General features: G+C 40.5%; 3 protein-coding genes and 1 long non-coding RNA gene across 14 annotated transcripts in view; 3 read left to right on the top strand and 1 right to left on the bottom strand.

Moving 5' to 3' along the window:
• Positions 1-3167, top strand: part of Rcd6 (Reduction in Cnn dots 6) — an 18896-nt gene extending 15729 nt beyond the window's left edge. For 3 of the 4 annotated variants that reach the window (XM_086981995.1, XM_022787688.2, XM_022787690.2), the window contains 2 exons: positions 271-482; positions 917-3167. In XM_086981995.1, the coding sequence (XP_086838121.1) occupies positions 271-482; positions 917-1139 (435 nt within the window). In that variant the 3' untranslated portion in view covers positions 1140-3167. The remainder of the gene's footprint in view (positions 1-270; positions 483-916) is intronic. The other variant, XM_086981990.1, reaches the window with a different exon arrangement.
• Positions 3165-5935, bottom strand: LOC147758326 (uncharacterized). The gene is made up of 2 exons (XR_015322519.1): positions 5802-5935; positions 3165-3374 (listed from the first exon to the last, which is right to left on the bottom strand). It is a non-coding gene; the product is annotated as an uncharacterized LOC147758326 (long non-coding RNA).
• Positions 4443-10061, top strand: LOC111243161 (arylsulfatase B-like). 5 transcript variants are annotated; one of them, XM_022788297.2, is made up of 9 exons: positions 4443-4763; positions 5155-5600; positions 5870-6037; positions 6270-6538; positions 6893-7000; positions 7324-7474; positions 7750-7963; positions 8595-8853; positions 9351-10061. In XM_022788297.2, the coding sequence occupies exons 2-9, from the start codon at positions 5321-5323 to the stop codon at positions 9492-9494; spliced, it is 1593 nt and encodes a 530-aa protein (XP_022644032.1). In that variant the 5' UTR covers positions 4443-4763; positions 5155-5320; the 3' UTR covers positions 9495-10061. The 5 variants fall into 5 exon arrangements, with proteins under 5 accessions (XP_022644032.1, XP_022644033.1, XP_022644029.1 ...); XM_022788298.2 differs by having other exon boundaries at positions 4453-4763; positions 5870-5935; positions 6848-7000; XM_022788294.2 differs by having other exon boundaries at positions 4458-4763; positions 6848-7000.
• Positions 10062-13359: 3298 nt separating this feature from the next.
• Positions 13360-18284, top strand: LOC111243163 (uncharacterized). Of its 4 annotated transcripts, none has more exons than XM_086982009.1 (8): positions 13362-13545; positions 14224-14412; positions 14655-14825; positions 15096-15316; positions 15925-16061; positions 16256-16494; positions 16803-17115; positions 17931-18284. In XM_086982009.1, exons 1-7 carry the CDS (start codon positions 13520-13522, stop codon positions 17110-17112), a joined length of 1293 nt encoding a protein of 430 aa, XP_086838135.1. In that variant the 5' UTR covers positions 13362-13519; the 3' UTR covers positions 17113-17115; positions 17931-18284. The 4 variants fall into 4 exon arrangements, with proteins under 4 accessions (XP_086838141.1, XP_086838135.1, XP_086838126.1 ...); XM_086982000.1 differs by having other exon boundaries at positions 13364-13545; positions 16803-17085; XM_086982005.1 differs by having other exon boundaries at positions 13366-13545; positions 14227-14412; positions 16803-17085.
• The last annotated feature ends 834 nt before the right edge of the window (positions 18285-19118 follow it).

Raw genomic sequence — 19118 nt, forward strand, 5'->3', positions numbered from 1 at the left:
TGAACTGAATACGTATATATATATATATTCAACATGGGGTCTACGGGGCATAAATAATGCAAGATTGCATCGATGTCACTGATGTGTCTAGTGTGATTGATTTTATGCGGGTTTTTGCCATATAGTGAAATTGCATGCACATGTGCGGTATTGATACTTTCAAGATCTGATCAGCTTGACGCTAGTTTATAGCATAGCCTGTATGGAAGGTCTTAAGTGGCCTAGAAAGATAATTGTTTCCTGTCCTCTTGTCAATCCCATGATGATAAGCTCCAGCCATCAAATTCCCACCATCGATGGAAGCCTAATCATCACATCTCAGAGAACGCGACCTCATCTGAAGATCTACATCATTTGCCGATTGGTTTTGACTATACGCGCAGTCTAGACCGAGCAGAGCTACGGGTAAAGCGGCATCAGTCTGAACCATTTAAAGAACGACTTCCCCGACATTCTGATCATTTTATCAACTCCGACAGCCGGTATATATGCGTATAGGCATACAATGCACATTTACAATAGTCGATCCATGGGGTTTTGAGAAATTCAATTCGCATTCAAAATTAGTAGACTTTATAAGATATCTGGTTGCATCCTTGTTTACGGAATTATAAAAATGCCCACTTGTTATATCCGTATATGCCAATTATAGGCCTTAGCTGACACTATTCATCACTGACAATCATAGGTATTCAATAGTTGTTTATAGTATAATAAAGTAAACAAACAAGTCTACTGATTCAATGACCTTCACTAAAGGTCATAAAAAAATATCCAATGCCTTTGCTGCGAGGGCTGCAAGCTCTAAGTTCCGTAATACCTGCGTTGGTCACATTTATGAATTTTGCTTCAGTTCAATATGACATAATTATCGATGATCTTTTCATTGCGTTTTGCGTGTCACGGCCTCTTTCAGGGTAAAGCCCGGTGCATGCAAGCATCCACAACGTCATGGGGGTCCACCGGACCGCCGTAACGTTCCACTGTCCACGTTGCAGCTGCAAGGTATCACACTGGGTCGAGTGCATTCGGCTCGACCTTTTGACTACTTAACGAGACCTGGGGGAATGTCCTATCTTCCTCGGCCTGAGCAAGCGACCAGTGGATCAAATCAAAGTGTCCGGGATATAGCTTTGTAGCACAAAACCAGCCATTTCACTAATGTTTGATTTTCAATAGTAGCCAGAAGAATATATAGATAGATCACCTTCATTATTGTACCTTTTTACCCATCGTCATTATCATCAGGTCGTCGCCGACGGTATAGCAAATAGCTTTTGTGACGAAAAATGTCCCGAGAGGCCTAACGTAGCCTACTCTGAACGCCTACAACGCTGGCGCAAAATGAATAGAATTGAGGAAAAGCTATGTTAAATCATATATAGCCGTTAATGAAATCGTTTAAATTGAACTGTTGAGCGTGCAGCTTGGGAGTGACGCAATACATACGCGTACAAATACAGACTCGTTGTGGATTGAAGTGAAACCACCAATCTGAGCACTATAATTAATCCGATTAATTTCACTATGTAAGACAATGGGACCAGGGTAGCGGCCTGGGTCTTGAAAATAGATAGCTATTGTTTACGTTTCATCAAAATTTCACCTTTATTTCTAAAGCATCAATGTCAACAAAAATAGTGTTTGATAAAAAAAAAAATGTTCTTATTTTCAAGGACAAGGTATAGTGGCTGAAAATCACATAGTTCTCTAGAAACGAAATCAAATCGTTCTTTCGGATCAACCCGAGACATAATTCTGCCTGGTTCTTCACTTACAAGTGCCCCTATTTCGAATTCGTCGCCGAGCTACAACCTCATCGTCCATTGATATTGATAAATAAACTTTATTAGTTTACACCCTAGGCAAATAAGCCGCTGGCAACGATAAAAATCAGTCAGTGTTCGCTAACCGCCTAATAGACTAACTAACTGAGTTTGTTCAATAGAAATTTACGTTAACTTATGCACCAATAGACAGCTCTCACGAAAGTTCAACGATACTCAAGTTGGTTACCTCGCCTTATAATTCTACTACGGTTCCATTGGCGTAACAAAATCTCTGCACGGGGTCCTGTTGGCTACAACACACAGGTCTTGGTGATGTGCCTATAACCTTTTTGCCTGCAGACAGTTTGCAGCAAGAATCAACTGGTAGGAATATCCGCTCAGCGCGTTAGAGTGATGCCTATAATTAAGCGTGAAACTTCGAACCTAATTTTGTAACGAATTGCAATAAACAAGACTGCGGGCTACTCTATGGTAGAGAGAGATGAGGTGACCGTTTTGGTTGGTCACATTCTATATCCAGTCGCTTCGGGAAAGGACAACGATGCCCAGTGCTCTTGTTTATTCGCACCATAGGATTTTGTAGTAGTCTTCAGCTGGCTATAAGTCAGCTTCATGAAAGCAACTATCTACCAATGACCAGTGTTCCGGGATGAATTATACACACCGGTGGATGTTACGTTACCTCCATAGCAATGTCCTGAGGTGTTGAGAATTCGAAATCAACACGCAGTCTCGGTCAAGGGTTGCCCATAAGAAACCTTCTCAAATGGCCTCACCAAGTTTCGAGTTCATGGGCTATCGATATTAGCAAATAAAAACAACCTAGTTCAGAAATGACTGAAACTTTATGGGTCCCAAATCAACCGTACTGTTGGCTTTGTACATATTTTTTGCTGAATTTCGAAAAAAGACGATATGACGACTAATTGGGAAAAAGCATCGTTCGGAAGGGAGCTCACGCTACTAACAGCAATATCGAGAATAGGGCAGGGAGAACGACGCTTGCAAACTTTATTCGACGGCCCTACCCAGACTAAAGTACATGCATTAATTTTAGAGCCCATCAAATAGACCAGTTTGTATTCTGGCTGGATTTTGATTGTTGCGATCAATAACTTGCCATTAATATTATTTCACATAGGTAACCTTCGGGCTGTCTGTAAAGTAAACATTTGTCTTCCCACAGAAGATGACAATGGAATATCGACGCGTCATACTTAGCAGATCTTCGTTTATGAGGTACGAACGTCATGAAGAGCCATTGTTCTACTGTACATAATGATCAGAACTTGTTGTATTATATAATAGGTAACTAGTATCAGTGGATAGAGTGGTGTTAAAAGTCAATAAAATAATTATTAGTACACCGACCGATTATTATACGTGTTTTTATTAATATTATTTGACAAGAATCTATCTGACAGAAACAAGTAATCTTTCGACATGTAATTGTAAAAGATAGAGATTTCGCTGTTACGGTTCCACAAGGCAACACTCATAGTGTAGCAGGTACTGTTTCAATTGTTTGTGAAGTATCTGTCGGAGGACGATTCGATCGCAATGGCAGCTTCAGATCTGATGACACTGCAAGCAACAAAGCATCGTTAATCAGAAAATATTTTAGTTATGGTTGGATGTGGCTTTCGGCAAACGGTGACTTGGTCCGTTTCACGGGTTTTAGGTTACGCGTCAACGGTAACCGGATTTATATCTCTTTACTTCGCAGTATTAGTCACGCCTAGAACGTATTGCGTTGGAGCTCTTTGTTCTTTAGCGTCCTTTAGTAGAAACTCATTTTCTGTGTAGACAAAATTAATCTGGTACCGCCAGCTGAATTGGGCTGGCGCAGCTCTCCATGGTATGTGGGTAGACAAATGCAAATTGGGCATCTGGCAACCCACACTACAGCTGCTTTAGGGGATGTATGGATGGGTATTTTCGCGATGAAAGGCCTTACGTGGCTCCTATACAGTTCGTTCGACGTCTGAACGCTGTTCATTTAGTGGGCATTTAGCTACTGAGCCCGGGTAGGATCGTTCACAAGAAATAATCGCTTGACAGAAAGAGTCGACGGTTGCAGTAATCACGCTCTTCAGTGCTTTATAATCTATTAAAGACATCAAGCTATCAGTGACTGCTGGAGGTGGCGACAACTTAATTTTGTAGGCGTTTTTATTCTATTAAAGATCGACGACGCGTGTGTATATGATACAATAATTGATATCCGTACGCAAAAAACGTGTATACATAGTTCTCATTATATATCTGTGATTCTTGATAGCTGAAATAATTTTTTGAAAGTAACCAGTTTTCATTTGGCTGTTCGTACTGCTATCATGTAGATAGCTGTGAGTAAAAAAGCTTACGGACGCAAATATAGCGACAGAGTAGATCATTCTTGCGTGGCTCAATTGCCTACCTTTGAGGACCTTTAAAAGCGTTGGGTATACAATTGTTAGTTTGGTTTTTTTCTTTTCCCGCTAACAAAGAATATCTATTACGAAAACGTATCACTTCGATCTGATAAATTTGAATAGCCATCTTAGTATTACCAGGTCGTACCAGAATACAAATCAGTGATATTCGACAAGTTTTTTAAGGAATCAAAACCTACAAGCAACCTCTGCTTGACTTAATATGTCGTTATTTACTAGTTGGGAGCTTTACAAAGGTGCTGCCTTTCTAAAGGTCTCGTTTTGAGTGAATCTTTGAGAGGTTATCTTGACAATGCTCGACTCTAAGGATCCCTTGGTATCTCTCAGAGAATTTGACCCTTACAGTCGCGGTTAGTTTAAGAGACTGCAAAGGTATAATCCATTTCACTAAAGACAGACACCTGCTTTGTCAACGTCTGACACAACTGTGTTTACCGAATATGCGATGCAGTAATAGCGTGTGCCTATTAAACTTCGCGTAGATACGCTTCGTTTCGTGCCCACAATAACCAGCTGTCTGGAACAATGCGTGACTAAGGTAGTACAGGACGTAAGATCCAAAATATATATTATCATTACTTTAGTCAAACGATCAACTGCCGATATTTTGGCCTTTTTTTTTTTTTTTTGGATTTGCAAATATTACACGCCCTTAGCATCTATTTTTTTTTTTTTTTTTGTTCAAAGTAAGCCTGCCTATACTTCAAGTCTATTAGAGTACGTATTGTGCTCTCTATCTAACTAACTAATTTACCTGCTGTAGTGCAAGCTTGTGGACGTCAATTTGACGTCGCGTGTTGGTGCAAGCGATGTACAGATCTTCATACATGCTACCCGTTGATGTTCAGTCGAAGCTACTTTTAGGAAAAGTTCGTCCTGAGTTAAATATAGCAGGCGAATTTACTCACTTCTGGGGGTGTCTACCACAGATTGCTGTTGGAGCAGACCGTAATTCTCATATGGAGTGGCGAACCCCTGATGATTCTCCGATTCAATCATTGCGAAACTGCATCTGAGGTCAGAAGTACTACTCTAAAAGTGGACGGGCCGCAGCAAGCAAGCGCTCCGACCTTACACCGTGCGCTAAAATAAGGTATGATGCCTGACAACCAGTATATCGAAGTCCTGCTTTTGACATTAATATGGTGTATTTCGGTAGACGCGTTACAGCCAGACAGCGATCGGAAAATAGAACTGAACCCCTTGTGCCACGCTCCATACCCCAAATCACGCTCTATCGAGACTCAACGAACGACAAATGTCTCTCCGCCAAATATCATCATTATTGTTATTGACGATCTTGGTTGGGACGATATTAGTCTTCATGGAAGCCAACAAATACTTACGCCAAACATCGATCAGATAGCCAAGGAAGGCATGTCAGAAGAATTGGTGAAACGTTTTTGTGCTTATATTATTTCTGAATAGGTATTAATCACCTAAGCAGCCATATTGAAAGGTTGGCCAATATAACGTTATATTTGTATCAGTACAAGAAATAAATATCAAATTAAATAAAGTACACATTAAATATCCTGTGACAGTTACTGAAAGATAAGTTTTAACATGTGCTTACGGTTTTCATCGGAAGGTAGAGGTTCTGCATTGATAACGACGTATTGTTCTACTCTCTGTATATTTCAGGTGTGTTACTTGAAAACTATTATACTCAAGCGATATGTACCCCATCGCGAGGCGCCCTTATGACAGGTATGTACCCGATCCACTTGGGTCTTCAACACGACGTCATCGCCGGAGCCCAGCCGTGGGGCTTGCCTGCTGAATTTAAAATTATGCCTCAATACCTTGAAGGTATATCATTTTTTCTCAACATATCCTAATTCAGTTAAAAGCCAACATGAATTCTTTAAAGTAAAAAGGCAAATTTAAAGCCACTGAATATACAACAGAAACTAACTTCTCGAATCTGCATGTTCTAAGCTACTTTCCCAACTTATTTGGTTGATTTTAAACAAAAGCAACCCTATCCTTCTACCTACTCTCACCTGATTTTTTATGGTTGTGACCTTGGTACGCCCTTTAGGTGCCGGCTACGAGAGCCATATCGTCGGAAAATGGCATTTGGGTCACAGCCGATCTGAGCTGTTACCGACTCAGCGTGGGTTTAAGACTCATTTTGGGTTTAGGCTTGGCCATAGTGATTATTACAACCACTGGGGTAGTGAAAGCTCTTTAGTATCCGGTGAACTTTATAAGGGCCTAGATCTTTGGACAAACCAATTGCCTGAACAGCGATTTCACGGCAAGTACGCCAACGACATCTTCACGAAGAGGGCCATCAATATTCTCGAGGTGCGTATATATATATATATAGGTTCGGTATAGCCTAAAATTACACGATGGATTTACCTTAATGTTATTTACTTTTGGAGAGCGCAGTATTGCTACGGGCAATTCTATTTAATACCAAATTTAATCATCTAGATATGAAAACGTATACCTTTCTCAAGTCGTTAGCCATAGGTCGTACTGACAATTTGCGAAATACACGTTTATCGAAACGTAGATCCAGTGATTTCTCCTCATTGTCTACACATACTAAAGCCAGCTAGACTTCACAAACGATGCTACAGTTAATCAATAATATTTTTGTTATTTCAGAATCATAACATGTCGAAACCGTTGTTTCTTTACATTGCACACCAGGCGGTCCACGTTGCTAACAGCGAAGCACCTCTCCAAGCTCCACTTGCGTTCATTGACAAATATAACGCAAAAATCCTTGACGAAAAACGAAGACACTATGCAGCGATGGTAAGGGAAACCTTTAAGAAGCCTAACATCGACTCATTGTTACAATGAAATAGAATTCCATATGCCATGAATCACTTGTGGCAGACTTGTGGTAGTAGTAATAGTTTACGTTGTCAAGGTCAGAGACTGACCTCTATGAAATGTCTTACAATCGCAGAAATTGTTCTTACCAAGTAGTCAAGAAAAGTTGAAACCGTCTTTAGTAGGTTTTTGTGTTTTGCTCCTAACCCCCCGCTCCCATCCTAGTTCATAGTCATTGTTGAAAGCTATTTGACTGAGCCAATAAGTTCACTTCTGCCATTGTATGATCCTAACTTCGATAGGTGTCAGCCATGGACAGTTCAGTTGGAGACCTTATGAAGGCAGTAAAGGACAATGGTTATGCGCAGAACACTATCTTGTTCTTCACCAACGACAATGGTGGACCAACAAACGGCATGGCGAACAGCGGCTCCTCAAATCATCCCCTTCGAGGTTGAGTTCTCCTTTATCATTACTATTGCTATTATGATTAGCATTATTATTAAAGAGTACCGAGCAATTGTATCAACAGATATATATGTCGACGCTATAAAGTCGATTTAGTTTCCCTGTCGCCTGTTGAATGGTTTCCGATTGTAGATTGGCTAGATCGGCGTTTAGCCTAAGCGTACCAAAGCTCTCTATGCGATAAAGATATCAACGGGGAGACATGTCGAGCTAGTTCCGTGCATAAACAGGATGTTTCATTAATAGATTCGTTCAACCAGGTTCGAAATATACCCTGTGGGAGGGCGGGGTTCGTGGAATCGGTATCGTTTGGGCACCAGGTCTGCTCAACAAGGGAAAATACACCAAGTTGGTACATATCTCGGATATTTTACCAACAGTTCTTCAAGCGATTGGCCAGCCCATACCGTTAGAGTTCGATGGAATTTCATTTTGGGATCAACTGCGCACGGCAACAGGAGATCATCGAACCGAGTAAGATGATTTGAAATTGTATCAAACCCTTAATTATTATTGATAAGTTATGAGTACTAATTAGCCGATTTGCGGGTGTAAGCTAGGACATCGTTTGGTTTTGGTATTCGATTTTTGTGGTGTAGGGTATATTATATAGATGCAAGATCTGCTGGAATTTTCAAATAATAACGATGCTGAAAAATTGCAATATATAACCCAAGTTATATGTCGTCTCAAGTATTTTTCTGCCGTTTGGGTCGATTCAGTCTCAGCAAAAGTAGCTTTGAAAGTGTCTATCCGAAAGTGTAAGCCACAGGTAGAGAAGCTGCCAGTATTAACTACAAATGTATGTATTAGCACTATATTATAACTCCACAATAAATGAATAGAATAAGAATTGACTGTTGATAGATTGTGTAGCCTACACCGTAACATTACATGACCTGGCTTTTTAAGTGAATGACGTAACGCCGCTCGTATCCGACTGGACTTACTCTATTTGAACGTATGCGTGCATGAGCCTGCGTGCACCTAACAGCTTCCATAGTAACTATACGAGACTTTAAAGCTGGAAGCTACAGGGCCCTGCGGCCCGAGGATCAGTTGGGGAGCAAAGAAGCGCACGTGGCTAACCGATTCTAATTCGCAGATTGTTGCATAACGTCGACACAGTATGGGGAACATCCGCCTACCGTTTGGGTGATTTCAAGCTCATTTCTGGCATTTGGGATGGCGGTCGCTATGACGGATGGTACCCAACCGTCGAGGCGACTAGTTTTAAAAGAACAGTTAAATGCGCCGGCAATGGAACATACTGCAATGGCGCCAACAGACCTTGCCTCTACAATCTTCGCGAGGACCCCTGCGAACAAAACGATGTTTTTGACGAGCACCCCGACATTGTGAAGGTGAGTGCGTGGTACGAGGCGATATCTTTGGGCAACACATAATTGTAGCTCCGTATTGGTGCAGTGATAACGTGCTTTCTTGCGAAGTCTAGCTACGCGGAAAAGGGTAGTTCAGCTTCAAAATTTGGCATGAACAATCACGCTTAGTTTCACACTTCAGGGATCAGTTGCCTAAGGCGATTCCTAATAACAGTATTGATTTAGAGAACTCCAAATGTTTATAAGCACGATTTAGTAAACGCGACCGCCATTAAAATCGCATAGAAATGTTTTTACATTTATGCGGCTTATTTAGGCGGTTTTTGTATGTAGATCTGATGAGGCTACATTGACAATGTAATAGAGGTGAAAATACGCAGGTCTTTTCCATACTGAATGCACGATTGTATCGGTCGTTTCGCAGAAATCAGAAACGTTACGATTTGATCACTGACATAAAAACAGATAAAAAAAAAAAGTGGAACGTGCTAAAATGAATATACTTTTATGTATTCCAGGCGATTACCACTAAGATAAGGTGTTATGCCAAAACAATGCGACCCATAGAGAACAGACCTAATACGAACGCGGCCGATCCGGCCAATTTCAACTTCATTTGGATGCCTTGGGAAGACTACACGATGTTAGATTCAATCAGATAATAGCCGTAATACACGATCATGCTAACATGGGCACAAAGTGATCGTGTCTGGGTATAACTGAAACAGCGTTAAATAATCACAGGCAAGGGCATTGGGCAGCTCATAGTTCGATTCGTGACGAGTAGCAAATGCATTCATCGATAAGTGCATAACTTGTGTTTACCTTTTAAAATTAAAAACATAAATAATAATTACGTTACGTTAAGGTGCCCTAGTCGTATATACAAGAAAACTATTCTGTAACGTACGAAATTATTTTCTGTTTGCTTTTTTTTCATTCGCTCTATACACACGATTGTAGAAAGTCACAGGATTGAGATCCAGTGAAGTAGCGAAGTACTACTATTCACAGCGACTGTCATATAAGCGTATCTTTTTCGACAAGTTAATGTTAATAGATAGGAACACGCGTACGCATATGATCAATATGGGTTCTCAAAAATATTGCACTGATGATTATAGATGTGAACGTGTCCCTATACCAAGCTTCATTGTCATCCCTTTTGTTTTCTTTGAACTTATTCACCTTGCTAAGTGACTTGAAATATATAAAAAGATATCTGTCGACTATTTTCGTATTCCATATATTTTAATCGTAGTGCACGATTCTGCACGTAGTGCACGAAAACTGGGGTTCTTCATCGGTTACTTTCTGTATTTGGTTGTTCGTGGCGACATAAGTTCTCACGAGGCTAATTCGACACACGGTTGAAAAAAAGTACAATGATAAAAGCGATATAGTGAACCGGTGTTACTTGAAAGTTACTCTACTAAAATCCGTAAGGAGCTGATTTAGTCCTCTGAGAAAGCACCACTAAGTGGTTCAGCTGGTCACCTGCCGACAAACGTCCTTTGTTTCTATTGAAGTTAGTCTGGCCTCGGTGTAGATCGAAAGCTCGCAGTTATTCTGTCGCAAGCATCAGTAGCTTCTAGCTGTAACGTACCACGAGGATCCGCTAATCTGATTGAAAATATTTATTAATGGATGTTCATAGAGAAAGGCGCTCTGCAGTGGGCGCTTCCACCAGGTTCAAGAACAATTATAAACAGGGTCAGATCGGACCCCTAGCAACAACATACAGACTACATACGTATAAAGCACCTCGTCAGGACACATTAGGGAAACAAACAATTTACCAATAGCAATTTCAGTTTAAACTTTGTCCTTAACTTAGACGCATGCCTTTATTTTTAAAGGTAGACAGACTCAGCTAGTCCGTAGATTTATATATTAGGTTATGTCAAAGTTTAACTTATACGACGCTTTCATCTTTGGGGATATTTTTCGAGTTTTCCATACATATGGTCCCATGAAAGCAGGTTTTACCTCTGACAAGCCTACCAAGAATGTCGTCCGTCGTAAGCCGTCAGTTAACAGAACTTCTACCTCGAGCTCAAACCAAATAGGATCTCTCTGAATAATCCCATTTGAAACTTGTTAATGGAGTCAAAATCGGCAAAGGAAAGTAATTGAGCTTCTAATATTCCCAGCCGCCCACGCCAGTTTAGAGTTCGTCCAAACATCTTTTTTTGAGACGAACTTTCCCCTCGAACCGACCGTAGCACGCTCCTGAAATGCAACTTAGCGGCAGAGTTTAGTTATGATCTCTCGTGGTATACCCCAAAGCCATTTTCATTATCTAACGATGCGCCTGCGTACTAAACCGCGAGAGGCTGTGGAAGTTTTTGGTACGCTTTTTGCCGATCCAGTAGAAGTCATTGCTTTCAACAATATGTGTCAGAAAATTAACTTTGTTTTAACTTATACTACTCAAACATGATGACTGCAGAATCGAAAAGTCGTTGACTTCAGGAAGCTCCGGATAAAGATGGTTTGACGAATTAGAGCTCAGGCGTCGTATCAGCGTCCTACCTCTACCATCTGTGAAAAGTTTTGGAAGCCCTGCTCTCTCGCATTAAATCAGCACTTAAATTGCAATAAATCAGATTGCGCCAGATTTGGGTAGGCTTGTATTTCAGTCATTGATAATCTTTTCTTCAGCTAGCCGGATCACGGTAAGTCTGTCGTACTTGGATTCACAGATGTTGTTGTAGGAGAATTTCAAAGAAGGCAAAAAAATCGAATTCACGTTCCAGTCTGATCGAGGTAATTTATTTGGATCTAATCTTAACGTTGACTAGTATAGTAGTCAGTAGGACCACTTGCACAGGTAAGCCTATATAGAATACCTGGGTGGAACTTAATTTGGCCTTTCTCGGTGGCAGATGGAGAAATAGATGATTAGGATCGGCATTTAATTGATAGCTAACACATGCTCCATAAATGATTGGGAAAAAATGTTTTCTTCTGGTTATATTCTATGATTGAGTACCATGTAAGGGGTATGAAATCTTACGGCCTACGCATGCGCGTGCCTCGCTAAATACGTTTTTTCGGCACGGACCATTTATTACATCTTTTCGCTATAGATAATACGCAAGTTAGCGGTGTGACAAACCCTATACAGTGTTGAGTCACATAGAGACTATACAGCTGCGCGTTGGACGCTTTCCTTCACCTGACATTTATCTGAACTGAGCTTGAATAAAAAAGCCTGAAGAAATATCTTTATAACCAAACGGATTCTTAGCTAATTATGCGTGAATCTTCACCCGTAAAAAAGGTGCTTTATTTCAGCTTGATGCCCGAGAGCGGCTGAGTAAATTGTATCTGATAATCTTTGTTCATCAATCAGAAAGTGAGAAGTTTGGTATTGAAATGAAATTGGGGAAGTGGAGGGGATTGCCACCCAATAGAGGCGGGGTGCCCAGTGAACTCTTTGTCAGAGTATCTTATCAGTGTTGATAAAAAGAGCTAGTGAAATAAGACTCAGTTTTTTTTGACTGTGTAGTAATCGTATTTTCTCCATAAATTTGACTGGTAGACGGCCAGTATGTTCCGTTCATATAGACGGTACACCCAACCCAGGGAAATCAAAAATACGTCGAAAGAGTATTTTTATGCTTTTGTCAAGCCTCAGCGTTATTAACGTCTCCCTAAATAAATAACATTAGGTGCCAGCGGTTTACCTCAACCAGATACCATTTATATATAATTATATAGCATCAATTTCGGTCGTCGGATATTTAAGTAATAATTTTTCAGTTATAACTTGAATTGTAATAAAAGCGATTACATCAAAAATATGTCAAAATATCGTTGTGTTAACTTAAATTATCGGCATGTTTAGAAGTTCAGCACATTTTTCAGCCCCTTGAATATCTCTGGATATCTTAATATTTCCGTCGAAAGATGTCCGTCAAATGTGGGAAAACAGATAACGTTCTCATTTGCAGCACTTAATAAACAATAATAGTAGTAATAATAAGGTAAATCTACATGAAAGAAAAAATACATTTATTGTGGTACGTAGATTAGTGTTGAAGTATTCCATCTACGAAAATCATAAGCAATACTCACGTGATGAACATTTTAAGTAGGCTAGACCTGCCCTAGTTCCTATAGTCTTCAACTATTAGCACCACAAAAGACTGAACCTCAGTTCGAAGCGACTGAGGGGTAATGTATCTTAAAGTTTGTACATCCGAATCCCCCGGCTCGGGAATTCTGGCTCATGAAGTTTATCATTGCGATTTGCCAATCTCAAACCTAATTGTGTTACTAATAGAGTTACGTTTGTTGAATTGAACATTACGTCTTGAACTAATGTTTATGTCGTTGTAGCTTATTTTCTTCCGAATGCTAAAGCAGCGTGCTTACACGTATTCGAAAGGGGACGGGTTTGTTATCTCGTTAAAATCGCCTTAACGCATAAACTAAAAACAGTCAGCTGAAACACACAGCAGGCAAAATATGATACGTACAGGAGGACCGCATTGTTACATGTCAAAACACGTTCCTCGCTCCGGCACGATTACATTTTTCGAACGACAATTGCATCTGTCGTCGACTACTCCGTTGGGATATTCGACACACTCGGATTGGAGCAGCACCCAAAAATGTCGGATGAAAGGCCTCACTAGTACCTTGTTATGCTTGTTGTTTTGGGTAAAGCCCATTTACGATGCAACCTAACTCGACCCCAAACAGGTAGGTTTGAGAAAGTCTTTCTCGCTTTTAATCTAGAGAAAAAACCTAACTTAATGCGAGGAAGTCGACGTATCGGTGTGTTTTTTGTATAGCTTAGACTATTTGAGCGGATATGTACGTGTTTATCTTTCTAGCGCTAGAGAAAAAGCACCATTCAATGGAAAATATTGAAAAGTCGCAATGAAACGTTGGTGAATATCTATGAAATACTTTTTTGCTTCAATATGCCCTGCTCTTACTTTTCTTTTCACCATTTTTACCTAACGTTCATAAAACGTCTTCGACCTTATATTTCATAATAGATTGTTGCAGTTGTAACATCATTCCTTTGCCATAATGCAGGTTTTCTATAATGCATGTTATCGTCCTCTATGTGCTCGCTGCCTAGTATGTTGTATTGATAGAACGGTACCAACTGGTGGTCGATTCCGCTTAACATCGATAAATGTTTCAACATAGCAGTTTACCGTTTTCCTTCCTGTATCATAATTTTCTGTTTGATTGAGCTATAGGCGGATTTCGGAAGCTCCGTGTCGTTTTGTCGCTCCTCAACGGTTTTCACTCACTGATCTTCAATGTAAAAGATTTCTCTTTTCAGATATGAGATTTTATCTATGGGCTATTCGTCTAAAACGCATTTAAGGGTACATGATATTCTGTTTTTATGCTGTTTATCAGCAGTAAGTTCGGGCGTCTGCGAGGCATCCCTTCTCACCTCGAAGAGGCGATTGCCGAGCTCGAGAACTCGCTGGCCTCACCCGAAGGGGGCGAACGAGCCGGTGCTTCACCGTTAGCGATGATCCTACATGGAATGGATACAGCGACCGACTCTAACCTGGCCAATCAGCTACGGCTCTTTACTCAACGGTACGTATATACGTGTCGTCAACAGCTGGCTGCACTCTACAAAAGCTCTGCAACACATAACAGAAAATCTATGGATATCTCAGCTAAGTGATTGCTCTAGTACTCTTAGTTACGACATGTTACGATACGATTAGAAAAAAAACAAGAGAATGCGTAAAATTACAACCCACCAAAGATCATTGACGCTAGTGTCTAGTTCCTTCTCAAATAGCGGTACGATTTTTGCTTGGATTGCCTTGTAGACTAAGTGAGTTTGTGACTCAAAGCCGAAGTAACGCCGAAGCGGAGGCTGAAGCATTGTGCCAGGAGCGACAGAAAAACGTGATAGAGGCTGAAAAAGCAGCAAAAGAGGTGGCGTTGGCGAAGCTCCGTACCGAAGAAAGTCAACTTCAGTTGGAAAGCGTCCATGAGGAGTAATCCACGCATTTTCGCTTATATATATAGCTAGAGTAACTTGAATCTGAAACATGTAGTCAAGTTTAGTCTTTAATTTTTGTTGCAAGGGTTCCTGCTTGTTTAGCGCCATTTCATTCACAATAGATTTAAAGAGAATTCGGAAAATTGGTCTCGCAGTTCGCAAACTATTGGTTATTACTAACTTCCTTTCGACCAATATAAATCAAACTTGCAACGACACAATAGATAACCTGTGAAAGTTGTCGGGCGCCGGGGACGTCTTGCAGAGTGGCGTTCCTCAAAGCTGATCTCGAAAACGAACGGGCTCGTATTATTCAGTTAGAAAAAAACATCGTGGAGATCAAGCATCAAGCAAGTGTTCGCGTTAAGGAAATCGAGGCTCTTGAAGCTCGCCTTAAAAAGACTGAAGATGCTCGGGCCGCTTTCAAGGAACAACGGGACGTCCTCACGGTTAAACTAGCTGTTGAGCAGGGTCGGCTTGTTGCCGGTGGGTGTCATAAGATTATGTTATTTGTCGAACTTTGACTATAACTACATTTCCGGTTAACGTACGCAAAAGTGTAATATTTTTTTACGAATGTTGAAATAGAAATCGGGGTGTTCTTGGTCGAGGGATAAAAGAAAGTTTACATTAGGACAAGACTGACGCTTCAGCATTTGCAGTTCTACCTTTATAAGTTACTGTGAAATGCTGGGGATTCTTCAAACAAAGAAATGCGTCCGAGGTATTTAAAGTACGCCGTATTTTTTAGTGAGAGGTATGCACTGCATATTCAGCATTTTTTTTGATTGTATAATTATTTTTTCTATTTTAGTAGTAATTGTTTTGGTATTGTCATTAATCGTATGATCTTAAATAATAAATTTAAACAACAATTGATTTCTTGACAAATCATGTCTGCTGTGTGCATGGTCCTTTAGATGAACGACTTATGAAAATTAGTTTAATCAAACTAATTAAATAATAAATCAGAAACTTAATACCATATCCTTTAACGCAAAACCGGTAATGGTGGGACAATATGAAACATGGCCTTCAAATATGTCGTTGTTAGGACTGATCTCTGAATAATTGTCGATGAAAAATTATTTCAGTAACTGCTGCTTTAGAGGCCTCGGAGAGAAGTGCACAACACCGCCGATCTACTGCTTTTGGCGAACATCTGTTACCGGCGCGAACCAGCACGCCCCCGATTACAAACTGCACTCCTACCTGTCATCAGATAAGGCAAGTTTGCGTAAGTGTGCGATCGGTAGTATCAAAAAAGTTATTGTCGTCATCCTTCTCTTGACCCTTTCTATGATGACCAACTAGTTCCATCGAACACGTGCCAATGGATAATGGTGATCTTCATTCTCTGCCATAGCTCAAATTAATCGGCATTAAAACCGGTCTTTTATTCTTGCCACTTTATTTTTTAGGCAGGATTTGGCGGAGCTCCGAGCTGTAAACGAGCAGCTTCGCCGCGAGTTAACCGGATGTCAAGAGAGGGCGGTTCGTCAGCGAGAAGCTAGCAACGCCAATGAACGCCGTCTGCATGATCAGCTCAATCGTGCGCGGAAGCTTGTTAGCCAAGAACGTAGCCGCGCGGAGAAGCTGGCCTATCTCCATGCTGCTCTGGCGTCCGATCGGCGTAATGCCGCCGACCTGATCACCACACTACAGTAAGCGACAAGATCAACGATAATAGCTAGAAGTCTCATACATGCTTAGTCCACTGAGATTCTAATGGAGGCGTAAATATAAGAGCAGAGCAGTAGGAATTGGTCCTATTTTATTCAGGTGCTGTGATTTTAACGTACGTTTACAGTTCTGCCCTGGTCTATTAACGTGTTAGAATTTTATTAAATACATTCAATAAGATTAACTTTCTCGTTTCACACCTGCAAGCACATACGCTATTTCACCTGGAAAAAAAAACTAATTATTGTTCCTGTCTTCGCCATTCTGTGGACGCCCGCAACTGTCGTAGAGGTCAACTTACCCAGCTCCTCTACGATAATCAGAGGCAACCACGGGGCAAACAACAGGCCAGTAGTAGTTGTCAGTCTTTTCAAAAAACTGAGCCCCAGGATGAGTCCAGTGAAAAAAGCGATCCTCAGGGAAATCGACAGCAAGACGCGCAAGATGAACTTGAAGAAGATACGCTGGTACGGGCCCCCTCTGTCGAAAACTTAAGTTGCAGAGAAAACGAGCTTGGTCAGCAGGAAACCCAACTTCGAAGGAGGCACAGCATTCCTCCTAACTTACAACAAGCAAGTTCTATTAGAAGTACTAATTAACCCGTAGGTATACCATATAGTGAAAGACGAAGGTATACACATCTATAGTACATACATGTGTAATAATAAATAGTTAGGTCCAAATAATGCTATGGGGTTTTGTAGATTTCTGTAGGCAACAGCAACCCTTAATCACTTATATCGTATGTTGTAAACACTTCGTCATGGTTGTATTTCTATAGATTGTACCCGCAATACAATGCCACTCAGACCTTATGGTTTTTCTATTCTAACCATTTTATTATAGATGCGCCATGAAGTAATGCTAGCTGGTGAGGGGCGAAGCAATTAGGTTGTAACAAAATTATGGCAGTCATCTGCCCTTCCTTATCCCTTCAATATATATACTCTATTTGTTTGCTTCTGATATATTGTATAAACGTGTTCTTTTTCCTTATCATTAGCCCGAAGCTCCGTAGGCCATAACTGGTATTACGTTGCGCAATACACGTAAATTTTCGACTCTCGCTCTAATTTTCCTTACGCCGAACTCAGGAAACTGCTGTTCTGGCCCAAGCTGATTGTACTGTACAACAAAAATTTTACAACTCAGCTTGAAAGGACCCTCTAAATTCGAGGATAAAATTTGGGATCTCGTGGATGTACCTCCAATCAGCCATCTCAACTCGATAAGGATTACGGATATCTAATAACAACTCACCAAACAGCTCGTTAATTATTATTAATGAAGATAGGCTCCAAGTACTCGACTATTACGAGACGCTATGTTGAATGAAAAAAGGTCCATTATTTATGTTACAGTCTAATATTGCATGTGGATTATAAATAAATTAATTTACTCTTTCTCTATTTTGCAGGCCGCGACCGAAAATTGCCCCACGATGTGAAAACCAAACGCTGTCGACAAAGTTTATTCCTTTTATTTATTCGGACCGTTCATTGTGTCCGTATTCGACGTTATGTATGAGATGGCTCATTTTTTTCAACAAAAAGACCATATTACCAATTTTTTTTCTCACATCGGACGTGAGTTCACCTTCAAAGCGCTTTTACTCGAAAACAACGTGAAATATTCTAGCGAAGACTTCTATGACAAAGTGGGCGGGTTCTTATTATTATTCTAATTAAAAAGGAACGCATGGAATAAATAATCTTCCTGCTAAAGTATTGTTTCTGCTGTAATAAAAAGAAAAAGAGATCTTTTTATCTGACTAGTTATGTGTTGTAGTTGTCATACTAATATACCGCTCTCGTCAGAACCCGCGCAGATTTGACGATTAGAAGAAGTCAGATCCACGCGCCGTCTTCGTACAACAACAATATTGCGTTTGCCTACGATTAAACTTAAAGCCATGAAGTTCGAAGGCAGAGGGTGAAGTGAGAAGGCAGTCGGACGATTTTCTTTGTGATGATAGAAGGGTCCGCTAGGTACCTAAAGCAATGCTCAGCATTTTCTCTACAAAGGCAAGGAGCATATATTTACATATGAATTGTGAGATTTACTTATCTTGTTAGAGGACTGCTCACTAAACCTTAATGCCTTAGCCCGAAGTGAAAAAGCCCAATGACCCACCCAAAGTCAGCCTTAAAGCCGCGTTAGTGCTACTTCAGTGAAGCAATGCCCAGCTAAAACAGTTGTACCGGACGCAAAGCTCAGAGCTCGTTTACTTCTTAGAGCGTTGTACGTATACGAATATGCGATACTATGCAAAACAAGTCTAGCCTTCAGTAGATCAGTTCCTTTTGTTGTTGCGCTTAATTTTGTTGTTCTGTGACAATCGCAGCTCTCCCATGAGCCTATTCCATTTGGTCCAATGTATTAAGCCAGTTAACTTGTTACACTGATGAAGTAATTGACCCTAAAATCGACTCGAATAATAAGATGCTGTGACACAATAACGACTCAGAAAGATAGTAGAAAAATTCAGGTTAATTTTTCATTGTCACCCTCAGCCATCCGATCGTAATAAGACAGCTTTCAGCTCATTTTGTCCCTAACGTAAAACGTTTCCCAGTGTTAAATAAGTATGCCAAGCTTTTAATTT

Source organism: Varroa destructor, unplaced genomic scaffold, assembly GCF_002443255.2.
Source record: "Varroa destructor unplaced genomic scaffold, Vdes_3.0 BEIS01000001.1, whole genome shotgun sequence".
Classification (NCBI taxonomy): Eukaryota; Metazoa; Arthropoda; class Arachnida; order Mesostigmata; family Varroidae; genus Varroa; species Varroa destructor.